The 14,081-nt window shown below is 34.0% G+C and overlaps 1 protein-coding gene and 1 pseudogene across 1 annotated transcript; one reads left to right on the top strand and one right to left on the bottom strand.

The window, feature by feature from the left end:
• Window positions 1-6,010: 6,010 nt before the first annotated feature.
• LOC134260271 (uncharacterized) lies at window positions 6,011-10,646 on the bottom strand. The gene is made up of 2 exons (XM_062742842.1): window positions 10,602-10,646; window positions 6,011-7,825 (listed from the first exon to the last, which is right to left on the bottom strand). Exon 2 carries the CDS (start codon window positions 7,794-7,796, stop codon window positions 6,123-6,125), a length of 1,674 nt encoding a protein of 557 aa, XP_062598826.1. The 5' UTR covers window positions 7,797-7,825; window positions 10,602-10,646; the 3' UTR covers window positions 6,011-6,122.
• A 2,081-nt stretch (window positions 10,647-12,727) lies between these two features.
• LOC134260266 (tripartite motif-containing protein 2-like) lies at window positions 12,728-13,936 on the top strand (annotated as a pseudogene).
• Window positions 13,937-14,081: the final 145 nt, after the last annotated feature.

Raw genomic sequence — 14,081 nt, 5'->3', positions numbered from 1 at the left:
CCAAAGAAAGTTCTTGTCACAAGGAATACACACGTGAAATATGAAAGTCACTGCTCTACTAAATCAAAAGTTATGGGCAAGGTTAAAGTTTTTGCGGACAAACAGAGAGACAGAAAGACAGAGAGACTGACAGACAGACAGACGGACACGACAAAAATTATATACCCCCGAAACTTCGTTTACAGGGGCATAAAAATTGATTAAACTTTGAAGTGGGGTAAATATTCAACAGGATCAATTTTCAAATCGTTGAGGTCAGCGGGGATAAGAAAAAAATAAAGCTGTTGAAAAATGACCCCGGGTATAAATTCAACGATTTTTGTTCTCAATTTTCAACGGAGAAAAAAACACCCCTGGTTCAATAATCAACGTTGAAAAATGAACCTCGGGTCAATTTTCAAATGGAGTCAATATTCAACGTTACACCGGCCCATAACTAGAATACTATAAGACTTCCAATCATCAAACTTGGCCAGTTTATGCATCTTAGGTAGAAGGTGTGTCGCGACCTATTTCAAGGTCACTGTGACCTTTAATTTAAGTGAAATGAAAAAAAATGTGTCTTTTTACTATTCATTTACACATCCAAATAAATCAATCCTAAGAAGAAAACTGACAGAACATTGGTGTTATCTATATCCCTTGAATATTGGGCAAATGGGTAAGCCTGTCTGATTAAAATTAGCTCTTGTTGGCTAGCTTAAGTTTTAAAATGAATTTGATGAAAAGTAACAAAAACTAATTTGATATAACATAATAGACTAATCTTATATTATGTAATATTCTTAATTTTAAAACTAATTTTATGGGGTGGGGTTGAATCAGCATGTCCATATGAATTACATATTAAAACCTGTCGGACATTAAATCTCAGCAAAAAAAATATGGCAGATAGTGCAGACCCATTCATCTCTTGGTAGTAATGAGTAAACAAGCATCCAGTTAAAGATTAATTAATGAGTTCAATGTAGGAAGGCTAGCTGTCTCAGTCACTCCGATCAAGCAGTCTTATCTGTACCCTTTGGGGATTAGACAGAAGAACTGTCCAGTATTTTGTAATTCAGAATATGGATGATAAACATGATAAACGTATGATAAAAAGGAAATATATAAAAATTTAATAATATCTATAGTAACTTTTTAAAAATCTGACTGAATTTTACACATTTGTATTTATCAAATAATTATTTCACTCAATTTAACATATAATCGTTTACGACATCTGAATTGAGAGCGTAAGTTCTCACAGTCATCCTTTACCGCGATTTATCATCACATATGAACAGATATTATCATGAACACATTTTTCAAAAGTATATAATCTATCAATTTGAGAACATTAAAAAATCATCGTTAAATTAAAAAAATTCTTCTAAAATGACCCTGTTAATATGTCTCCTCCGAGGCGAAAATTGTGCATTTTTTTGATAAAGTCAATACAATCTTGGTGTCTTGGAAGTAAAATTTAAGCATATTTATTGTAGGTACGGCATCAAATGAGACAATAGATTAAGTAGAGAAATTAATAATTCTCACTGGCAGTATTGAATCTGATGTTGTGTATCCAAAATCCATTAGGTAAGAATACAAAGCAAAGCGATAAATATGTCAATATGTAAAAAATAACTTAATAAGTGATATTATTTATTCAACAAATTTTTTTTTAAAAAGTCACACTTTACAAAATTTAGCCATAATACTGTCACATATTTAGAGAGAGCAAACAGCAAGCCATTGTTTGTTTACATCGAACACCATTTTGCCCCAATGCAATGACGGAGCACTGTTTTGGGAGTTCGTTCAGACTGTTTATCACGATGAAGTACTCCCCTAGTTGATATTTGTACATGTGCGATGGACCGAATTATTTTGCAAACCAAAATGGCAGTATAAACAGACGAAATAATCACCAGAACAAAATATAAAATAAAATGTGTGCAATGGCATTATGTGAATTAAAGAATCAAAGTACCATCATTTTTTGCGGATGATTGATGGGTACCCTTCAAAATTATAGAAAGAATGGCAGAGTTCATGTTTTGTTATGGGGAATCCGAAATATATGTCCATTCAAAAGTAAAATAGGAGGTGCACAATGACACTATTTTACAAAGAATGTGACTGTGAAGTTTCAATAAAATTTAATCAGTGGTGTAAGAGGAGTTGCGGATAAAAGATGGGTTTGCCAAAGCGTAACAGACGGATGGACATCCTGATGCTAGATGTAGCAAAGAAACGGGTCTCAAATTCTAAATAGGCCTATACAGTTAACTTAATACCAGTGGACTAGAAGATCCAACATAAAATTCAAAATTAAATATAAATAAATGAAATTAAATTATTGTTACAACATGGTAAAACGTAAAACATGTGAAAAAAAATGCGACGACGTTTACCGTTCGCAGCGTGGCATCATTATAATGTTACTCCTATGTTCTAAGAAAATCATCATAAGGACCTTTTTTCGTGGTGGTAATCATTTAATGGCTGAAAATTATGTTGACTTATCAGATAAGATACCAATTTGTCCTGACAGATACTTATTGTCTTATGTTGACTTGTCAGTAACTTATGTCGACTTGTCAGTAACTTATAACGACTTGTCAGAAAAATATGTTTCGACTGATGGCCTATTATTTTTTAATGTTCATTTGTGTTGATTACTATAATTGTTTAAAACCTTTTTATTTGTAGTTTAATTATCAATTATGATCTATTTGAACCTTAATGTGTAGGTTGATTATTATAATCGTTTTTAACCTTTACTTCTAGGTTGATTATTTACCTATCATACAGAGATGAGCGAGTTTAAAATCCATCACCATGTCAGTGAGCTCATTAATTTACTTGGGTATGTCAAATATTAACTTGTATTTTAAACTACAATCTTCTTTTCCTATACACTAGATGAACAAATTTGTTTAATTTCAAGTTATATCTCAGAGTAAATATAAATAAATACTGCATGTATACATAATTTGGCGAATTCAAAATTAGTGCAATCAATGGATATGGAGTTTTTTGGAGTGATCATGAATTATAGCTACAAATGTTTGTGCCATATAGTCTATTTATAAACGATTTCTGAGTGGTATTTATGAATTAGCACATTCTTGTCCGTACCAAAGCAACTAAAATATGAAGCCCCCTATTTTAAGTACTACATTTACAGTATATCAGTATACAGCTCTAGATGGTATTAGTGAGTTACATGCTTTGTCTTTAACCATTGGTCCTGTCAGCAAGGCTAGTAGTAAAGATTTTACTGTATTGGTACTTTTAAGAAAAATGTTGGTCCAGAAGACCATTTTGAAAAATTGAGCGTGATGGAATTTGAAATAAGGGCGGTACCTGGATGTGCAGCTGAAGGTCACAAATACATAGAGAATGGCTGCATATGAGGTGTGTTGACAAGGATCAATTTAAATTCTTATAGCAAAGTCACAAAATAAGTCATTTGATTATATTTGAGACTCTTATTAAAGACTCTCTATTCCAATGAAGGAAACTTGTAAGATTGAAGGCTGTTGAAAATACCGTATAAGTGGAAATTTTAGCGAGACGCAAATTTAGCGATTTGTCCTAAAAAACTGGTAATTCATTTTTAGCGAGATGTTATTTTAGCGATTTTAGAATGCACATGAAATAAGGTCATACAAAAAAAATTTAAATAATTTTTAGCGATATTCAATTTTAGCAATCTCGGCGTCCTCGCTTATAATGTCAAAATAAAATCCTCGCTAAAAATTCTACTTATACGGTAAAAAATGAAATCTTGGTGCTGTTATTCATATGAATCTCTCAACGTTAAAATAAGGTACATGTATCTGGTCTGACAAAGCTTTGACTGGTCTGAAAGAACATCTGACGTTGTCAGACCAAACGTCTGAGGAACACTATAGAGTTTTCCTTAGGAACCGGCTACCGGCCAAATTGTCCGCTTCAATTGACAAAAATGCCATTTTGAAATAAAAATTTGTTGTAAAGTCCATAGATTCTGTTCATAAAACTCAGCCCCTAGACGGTTACAACTTTACTTTGAAAAAAGGGAAAACATTGAGGAACACTTCAGGAAAGAGAATTTAGTCCAAAAGCATTAAGATTCTTGATTATTTGATTCTGTGTAACCTAACATACATTTTACATGTATTTCTTTTTATCAGTTATAAGTCAGCTAATGAAGGAGCAGAAGTCTACACTGATATTATGTTAAAGAACACGACTCCCTACATCACAACGCAGATATTTAAGAAGTAAATAATGTTATACAGGGCACATGGTGTTATGAGTGGCAATTACTCTGCAGGCATATTCCATGATGTGTGCTAGTGCCAAATAATCATTGTTTATTACTTATATTTGCATTCTTTGCCAATGGATTGATCATCGTCATGAATCAAGAAAATCAGAAAGCTATTCTTCATATAAAGATGCTCTTGATTTCGTAAATTCAAGAGAAATAAGCTCAGAGCTAATAGCCCTGATTTTGTCTCCATTTGTCCCACCTTTCATCTGTTTTTTAAACCAGAGACCGGTAGATTTATGTAAAAAAAAGTATTTTTACAATTACGAGGGTTGTTCAAAAAGTTCGTGGACAACTGTCATATCTTTTTTATTTGACGTCATATGTTATCCAAATGTGGTAGAAATAATTTAACAATAAATCCAAATGATTTGTATTAATTTCTTTAAAACATTACGATTTATTCAAAACATCCAAATTTTAAAAATGCAAATATCGGATCGCGGAGCAGGTAAAAATTTAGTAAGTTACAGACAATGCTCTCAATGATGTCTGTAGTCATATTCTCTGTAAAATGGAGGAAAACGAAAAACAACCTAGAAATTCAAATTAAGAATTGTTACATCAATTCGTGTACCAAAATATTGTTTTATATTTTGCTTTGTTGAAAAGAAATCAATTTGAGAAGATAAGTAGTCCTTAATGAAAACGACAAAAACGATGTCGTTTTAGAACGTCACGGAGCAGCGAATAACGATTCAGTTTTGTGTTTTACTCAGGAAAAATCCTAAATAAACACTAAAAATGTTGGGGGAATAAAAAAAAATATGTCTCAAACAAGTAATGCATATGTGTCACAATAGTACAGGCAGTATTTGAGTGACAGAGACTCTCTATCGGATGAGGATGATCTGTGAAGAAACGATTTAACTGTAAAAATCTTAACAAAACTTTAAAAAGTTGGAACGTCAAGGAAAGACATAGGCACTTCAGAGATGCTTATCATGTGAAAGCAGAGTTAATTCATAGAAAAAATTAAAACTTTAACAAAGGAAATTATACAAGGAGAGGAATTCTTAAAAAATAAATGTCAAGCATTAGAAAAAAGATTTAATGAATGGGTATTGTATTATACTGTGTGAAATGAATAGGGATAGTATTTTGTAGAAATTTTCGACGCTATGTTTTGACGTTACATTGCCGTTAAGTGTGCTCCGCAGGTTCAAAACATGTTCATTTTAAAATGAAGTAATATGATTTCTATTGAATCGAATGAAATGAAATTTCACACAACAAAAAAAATATTTTTACATATTATACTGTGCCTATTTTAAATTTCTAGTGATTAATATAAAGATGATTAACATCGTCCACGAACTTTTCGAACAACCCTCGTAGTAATTTCATCTCGGACAAAGACATTTGAAATGAAAATAAAAAGTGTTACAAAAAGAACACCACATCATACATCAATAAAGATTTTAAATAAAACACTCCTCCCTATTTTGTTTTGTAATTAGTCTAGAAAAAAACCCTTTTAGAATATTACCACTTATTGATTGGGAGATTTGTTAATTAATTCTGACTTTAACCATTTATTAAATACAATTACTTGTATGTAAGATTATCACTGATTTTAGTGAGTTATTTGAATATGTTGAAATATGAAAAGAGTGTTTTTCGTCATCAGATTTCACATTCATACAGTTCTGATTTATTTTAACATTAATTACATTAAGTTTTTAGCTCCTGTAACAATTCATTAATTTGTTTTTACATTTTAATGCAATTCACAAGTACTTGAATTTTTATTCACAACTTTATTTCACTCAGCCACAGAGATTAACTCAGACACAAACAGTTAATGTATACACGTTGCTTACATGTATTTGATTTTCTTCACTTTACCACTGCTCCACTCAGCCACAAAGAGGTTGTCTCTGGTGTCTACACATAAACCCCATGGAGCCTGTAGATCACAGTTATTAATGTAACGGAGGAACTGTCCGTTCTGATCTACAATGTGGACACAGTGGTTGTCATGGTCTGCTGTCAGGATCTGACTCTTGCTGTCTGTTGTGATGCCATACGGATAGAATGATCCCTTGGTAATAGAGGGATGACCAGTATATCTGAATCTGAGTTGTCCTGCCTGATTAACCACCACAACTGCATGGGCTAAATAGTCAGCTACACAGATATCTAGGTTCCTGTTCTCACTGATGTATATAGTACAGTCAACAGATGAATACAGAGGTTTATTTTCACTGTCAAACTGAATGGTTTGTTTCTCTGTGGAGCCAGAGTAACGGCCAACTTTTGATTGTTTATCATCAATACTGTTCATGATAACCAGGAGGTCACCAGAGGAGGTATTACAGACACCTTTAGGTTTCCACCTCTGTAGTCTGATCACTTCCTGTATCTGGTCATTCTTCACTATGTTTATAGTTCTTCTCTTAGGGTCAGTATAAAGTAGATCTCCATTTCTTGTCACTGCTATGTCACGAGGACTGTTCCCAGACTTGGTTTTTATTGACTTCAGTAGTTTCCCCTGGAGGTTGTAGAGTTTCATGATTTTGTCTTCTCCACATGTCCAGATTCCTTCATCTCTGAGACAGGTAACACTGTATGGACTATCATACACAGTGTCTATGGTGGTGATGAGTTCTGGTTCATCAAGCAATGGTTTGACTTGAGGACAGGATACAGCTTCTGGTGTCTTCATTGTGTAGCCATGTTCTTCCGTTGTAATGAATAATGCTGACAGAGAACCAAACATTTCAAGGAGTTGTTCTGTGTTGATCTGATGAGGAGAGAAACTTGGTAATGAAACATTGACTTTAGGGGGTAATCTTCTGAATTCAGCATTCCTGGATTTGTACACAGAGGTTAGGGCTTCATCATTAGAGTCCAGTATTTTCTTCAGATCAAGTATGCACCGTTTTACATCAGAAGTAATCTGTTTGATTTCATTTTCCTGTTTATTTAGAGCAGCCAGGTGTTCAGTTTTCATCTCATGAATTTCAGATTTTTGTTTGTTGACTATGACGTTAATTTCTTTGTGCCAGTCTTCTCCTTGTTTGGTGACAGCTGTTGTCAGTTTCTCATAATGTTTATCCAAGTTGACTTTTTCAGAGTTTAAATCTGAAGTAATTTCATCCAATGTTGGATAGATTCTTTTCTCTATATCTTCCAAGTCATTTTCTAAATATTTTGTTTTAGAACTTAATTTCTGCAGAGCATCAGATAAATCGTGTCCTTTATGTTTTTCTGAGGAGATGCAGGTAGAACAGACAGGAATGTCACATTTTTCACAATAAAGTTCACAGTGTTTCTGGGCGTGGTTTGGACATTTTGGATAGTTAATGTTAGGATTAGATTTTCTGTGTTTGTATGGTACAACTTTGTGTCTTTTAGAGGAATCAGAGAGGTGCTTTCCAACATAGACTATACAGAGGTTTATATGACAAAGTTCACAATGACTCTGTAATGCAGCTGTTTGACACAGGTCACAGAGGAGGATGTCTTGGGCACAGTAACGGGGGTCCATCACTGGGGTTTGGGTCAAACCAGTACATCCTGTAATGAAAAGACAAGTAAAGTTCAAGGTTTTTTTGGTGAAATTCAAAGACCGTTAACCAGTTTGGAAATGTCAGTAGGGAAATATTTATTAAAGTTGACAGTAAAAAGAAAAATGCTCTGTACACCTTGTTTATTTATGAGGAAGAACAAGATGTTTGCAATTCTTTCTCATTAATAGCATAAGTATCATCACAAGTGACACTTTCATGTGTTTAAATTAATGTCATGAATGACAAAGGCTAGTCAGTAATGTACTTAACAATTTGTTAAATCTTAAATATGATTGTCTGGGAGCCAGTCAAAGCGTTTCCAACTATAACCGTCCCGGTCAAAGCGTTCCCTGATTTTGGTCAAAGCGTACCATGATTTTGGTCAAAATGTCCCCTGTTTTTGGTCAAAGCGCCCCCATACATATTTTATAGAAATATAATACTACGAAACCGCCCCCAAATATTGGTCAAAGCGTCCCCTTATTTTGGTCAAAGCGCCTTCTGGTTTTGGTCAAAGAGCACCCTAACATATTTTTTTTTAGGGAAATGTAGTTTAAAACCATTGGTCAAAGCGTCCCCAACATTTGGTCAAAGCGTCCCCAACTTTTGGTAAAAGCGCTCCTAGTCATATTTTTAGCTCACCTGAGCTGAAGGCTCAAGTGAGCTTTTCTGATCAAAATTTGTCCGTTGTCTGTTGTTGTCGTTGTCGTCGTCGTAAACTTTTCACATTTTCATCTTCTTCTCAAGAACCACTGGACCAATTTTAACCAAACTTGCCACAAAATATCCTTAGGTGAAAGGGATTCAAGTTTGTTCAAATGAAGGGCCACACCCTCTTCCAAGGGGAGATAATTATGAATAAGTTAATTAGGCTGGGGCCACAATGGTCGATCAAAGTTTTGCATAGAGGTATATAGAGAAAATCTATAAAAAATCTACTCAAGAACCACTGAGCCAGAAAAGATGAAACTCACGTGGAATCATCCTCATGTAATGTGATTCAAGTTTGTTCAAATCATGACCCCCGGAAGTAGGGTGGGGCCACAAAGGCCGAAGTTTTACAAAGGGTTATATATATAATTTTGTTCAGATCATAACCCCTGGGGGATAAGGGGGGCCACAAAGTTTTACATAGGAGTATATAGGGAAAATCTTTAAAATTCTCCTTCTCAAGAACTGCTGGGCCAGGAAAGATAAAATTCATGTGGAATCATCTTCATGTAATGTAGATTTAAATTTGTTCAAATCATTACCCCCGGAAGTAGTGTGGGGCCACAATAGCCGATCAAAGTTTTACAAAGGTAAAAATGGGAAAAACTTTAAAAATCTTACCAAGAACCACTTGGCTAGGAAAGATGAAACTCCTGTGCAATCCTCAGGTAGTGTAGATTCAAATTTGTTCAAATCATGTCCCACGGGGAAGGGTGGGGCCAAAATGGCTAATCATTGATCAAAGTTTTATATAGGACTAGATAGGGAAATCTTTTAAAATCGTGTTCTCAAGTACTTCAAAGCCATGATTAATGATATTTTCTATGGAATCATCCTCAGGAAGTGTAGATTTTAGTTTGTTCAAATCATAACCCGTGGGGATTGGGTGCGGCCGCAATTGGAGATCCAAGTTTTACATTAAAACATATTTTAAGAAAATTAAGAATAGCAAAGCCCTGATTAGTGATACTAGTATTTACATATATGGAAGCACTTTCGGGTAGTGTAGAAAAAATTAAGCCAATTAAAGGGGAAAATCCCAAGAACAAAAAAAGTTTTGTTTAGTCATATTGACATGTAAGCATCCTCATATATTGAAGATTTAAATTATTTAAATTATGGCCCTTTGGGGTAGGGACGGAAACAATGGGGAATTAAATTCAAATTATTATGACGTTATATATAGGAAGAAAATGTTTTTAAAAAATCTTTTCATCAAGAAAAGCAAAGCCATATGCTGTATTAATTTGAAGGCATTCTCTCTCAAGTAGTATCATTTAAGTAGTATTACAATCCAAGCCCCCCCCCCCTTTAGTAAAATTTTCAGTTATGATCTGATTTTTGCTTTTTCCTAGCTGATTTGCTCAGGTGAGCGATGTGGCCCATGGGCCTCTTGTTTATGAATCAATGTTATTATATGCTTCCAAATATGAGTCAAAGCACCCCTTGGTTAAGAAAGTCACAAATAATAAAAATGTATATGTAAACATAAACCGTTTAACAGTTTTGATTATAATGAAACATTTATTTTTAAAAAGAGCTATCATCTTTTGACTGGTTGGAAAACTTCGTTTTTCTATAGAAATTGTCAGGGGGCGCTTTAACCAATATTTTGGTTCGGTTCTCTTTAAAAACTATTTTTAAAAAATGGGTAGGGGACACAAAAACACAAGTTGACCAATTCTTTATACTGTAAAACGAGAAAATTTGGCGCATACATATTTTTTTTTGAAACTAAGTTTTTCTATAAAAATATGTCAGGGGGTGCTTTTACCAAAATCAGGGGACATTTTGACCAAAATCATGGTACGCATTGACCAAAATCAGGGAACGCTTTGACCGAGACGGTTTTAATTGGGAACGCATTGACTGGATTAAGATTGTCTCTCCTCTAAATCCAGCATGGCTACCCACAAAATCATAACAGTATAATTTAAATACATATAGTATAATATAAAATGGCTCTTGCATGTATTTTAATTAATGTTTTTAATTACATCTGAGGTAATTAATGACAACAGCTAGGGTAATATCTTTTAACATTAAATTTCCTAAATATAATCTCTTCTTACCTCTAAATCCAACATAACCTCCCTGATAATCTCGAACCTCGTAATCTTCCTTGTCTTCATTCTAAATATTTACCTGGTTACCAGGTCCCGTGATTTAAATACCTGAGATATGTATATCTGCATTATCAGTTGGTGTAGAATAATATTATTGTTTGGGAATCGCAGTTATGAGATGGTAATTTTATCCTTCGCAAATGAAGCTTCGGGGGTTTATTGGATTGTTCTATATGTATCTGTCTGACTAGGTGTATGTAGGCATTTATTGTCTGGACATTATCTTTTAAACTACCAAAAATAATAAGTTCATTTGGAAAAGGTCACAGGGTATTAAACATGTTTAAGTATTGAGTTATTGATGCCTTGTAATAGCCACAGTTTTGAAATTTAAATTAAAATTCAGTTAAAGCAAGGGTTGCATTTTACTGAAAAGTATGTCCCAACTCTACTCAAAGTTATTTTAACAAGATTGAGGTAACATATTTTAGAAATTCAAAAGATCTTGCCATAGTCATTCCTTTAATGTTTATAAAATCAGAAAATTGTACTTAACACAACTGATCCTTCAGACCTGAGGGTATGTAACAAACCTACACTTGTCATTTGCACAGGATCAAGGTCATAGAATATGAGTGAAAAAAAATTCGTAATAATATTTTATCATAAAGTAGCTTCGAAGATCATACATGTATTGTCTTAGGTGGTTTAATTATGATCAAAGGATATTATGACATGACCTAAATCAAAGGTCATTTGAACAAGGTCAAGGTCACAGAGTTCAGAGGAACATCTTTGAAATGTATAATTCTAAATCACAGAACTTTTGTCTAAGGAGTATCAATATGTGTTACATTTAGCTCTATACATCTTTGTTTGGACTTGAAATGGAGCAATCGGCTATTCGAATATTCGGCTATACTAATAAAAGAAGTCTGACATTTACTTTTGATTTAGCGGGATCCACTGTACTTGGAATACAGGTGTTTGTGATTTTCATGAATCTATGTTTTATCCATAGATATTATGATGTGTTTTGTTAATTGTAGGTGTCTGCTCATCAGACAAAGAGAAAGATAGCCGAGTCAACAAAAACTCCTATTGAGATCCTAGTTAAGAATGATGAACTCAAGTCAAAAAAGTAAGGCCTTAAGTAGGATTTTTTTAGCTTTACTGGTCAGAAACCTAAAGTGATAATTCATTATAAAGGTTTCCATGGTCTGCCTAGCTGTCTGTCCATATGTAAACAATTTTCAAAACCCTATACTCTTCTTAAAGTTTTGATCCAATTCAAAATAAGACTTAAAACACAAGTTGACCAATTCTTTATACTGTAAAACGAAAAAATTTGGCGCATACATATTTTAGCGCAAACGCGAGAAGAAATGCATTGGCGCAAATAAATTTTAGCGCTTTCATTTGTCATTGAAAGTTATAAATGTGTTATTTTGTTTTTTTATCCACGTATTTGACTTTTTGGTTAATCAAGCACGGAAACACTATAACACTCCCGTATATAAGTAAACATTTCTCAACTTTACCGTGGTGTTTCAATCACATGAACGTGGCACAATGTTAATATTTATTAAAAAATTATTTTATTCTTATTTTAAATAAAAGAAATTGAATATTTACGCATTTTATCCATGTTAAAACAATGCATGCATCAACAGGTAATAACTCGGATAGACGGTAATCATAATCAGGTATTATCTGCAAGCTAAATTGCCATGCTTGATTGTATTGTTTACCTCGAGGCGATAGATGGTTGACACGCCGAGAAGTCAAACTTTAAAGATGCTAATGACAAAAATCGGGTAACAACTACCGGGTAACAATAGTTTAATTAAATTATAATTTGGCAGAGCTTTCTCGATCGATCTTACGTACCATGTGCATTGCTAATTCATCTAAAAGACACAACCTTGTACTACACAAACACAGAACTTCTACCCCTTACTACCCAAAATGTCCAAACCACACCCAGAAACATAACAGAACCTCTGTTTCTAAATACCCAAAATGTCTAAACCATATGCAGAAACATTGCGAACTTTACTGTGAGAAATGTGACATTCCTGTCTGTTCTACCTGCATCTCCTTTGGTAAACATATAGAACACGATTTATCTGATGCTCTGCCTAGCCTCTGCTTACAAATCCAGGAATAATGAATTCAGAAGTTTACCCCCTAAAATCAATGTTTCATTACCAAGTTTCTCTCCTCATCAGATCAACACAGAACAGCTCCATAAAATGTTTGGTTCTCTATCAGCATTATCCATTACAACAGAAGAACATGGCTACACAATGAAGACTCCAGAAGCTGCATCCTGGTCTCCAGTCAAACCACTGCTAGATAAACCAGAGCTCATCACCACTACAGACACTGCGTATAAATATCTATTAAATGTTACATGTCTCAGTAATGGAGAAATATGGACATGTGGGGATGAGAAAATAATGAAACTATACAAACTCCAGGGCAAACTACTGAAGCAAATACAAACCAAGTCTGAGCTGATAAGTGGCCTCTTGACATAGCAGTGACAAGGACTGGAGACCTAGTTTATACTGATCCTGATACAAGAACTGTAAACATAGTGAAGAATAAACAGAGACAGGAAGTGATCAGACCACAGGGGTGGAGACCTCACTATGTCTGTAGTACCTCCTCTGGTGATCTCCTAGTTACTATGGGCAGTAATGATTATAAACAAACAAAAGTTGTTCGTTACTCTGGCTCCACAGAGAAACAAATATTTCAATTTGATAGTGAAGGTAAACCTCTGTATTCATCTGGTACCTATAGCAAACACATCAATGAGAACAAGAACCTGGATATCTGTGTCGCTGACTATTTAGCCAGTGCTGTAGTGGTGGTTAATCAGGCAAGACAATTCCGATTTAGATACACTGGTCAACCCTCTATTAACAAGGGGCCATTCAATCCACTTGGTATCACAACAGATAGCCAGAGTCAGATCCTGATAGCAGACTTTGACAAAGACCGTGTCCACATCCTAGATCAGGACGGACAGTTCCTCCGTTACATTGATAACTGTGGTCTGAAGTATATATGGGGTTTATGTGTAGACACCAGAGACAACCTTTATGTGGCCGAGTGGAGGAGTGGTAATATAAAGAAAATCAAATACATGTAAACAATATGTTAAATAAACTGTTTGTAACTGAGATAATCTCTGTTGCTGAGTGAAATAAAATTGTGAATTCAAGTACTTGTGAATTGCATTAAAAATGTAAAAAAAAAAAATTAATTTTTACAAAGGAACTAAAAACTTGATGGTGTCATTCATGTTAACAGAAATCAGAACTGTATCATGTGAAATCTGACGATAAAAAATATCTTTTAGTATTTCAGCATATTAAAATAACTCACTATAATCTTATTTATATGTAAACGTATTAAAGAAATGGTTAAAATAAGAATCAACAAACCTCCCTATCAATAGATGGTAATATTTTA

This window comes from Saccostrea cucullata, unplaced genomic scaffold, assembly GCF_032062105.1.
Source record: "Saccostrea cucullata isolate Sc308-1 unplaced genomic scaffold, CSIRO_AGI_Scuc_v1 ctg1987, whole genome shotgun sequence".
NCBI lineage: Eukaryota > Metazoa > Mollusca > Bivalvia > Ostreida > Ostreidae > Saccostrea > Saccostrea cuccullata.
This window is presented reverse-complemented; position numbering and strand designations above follow the sequence as displayed.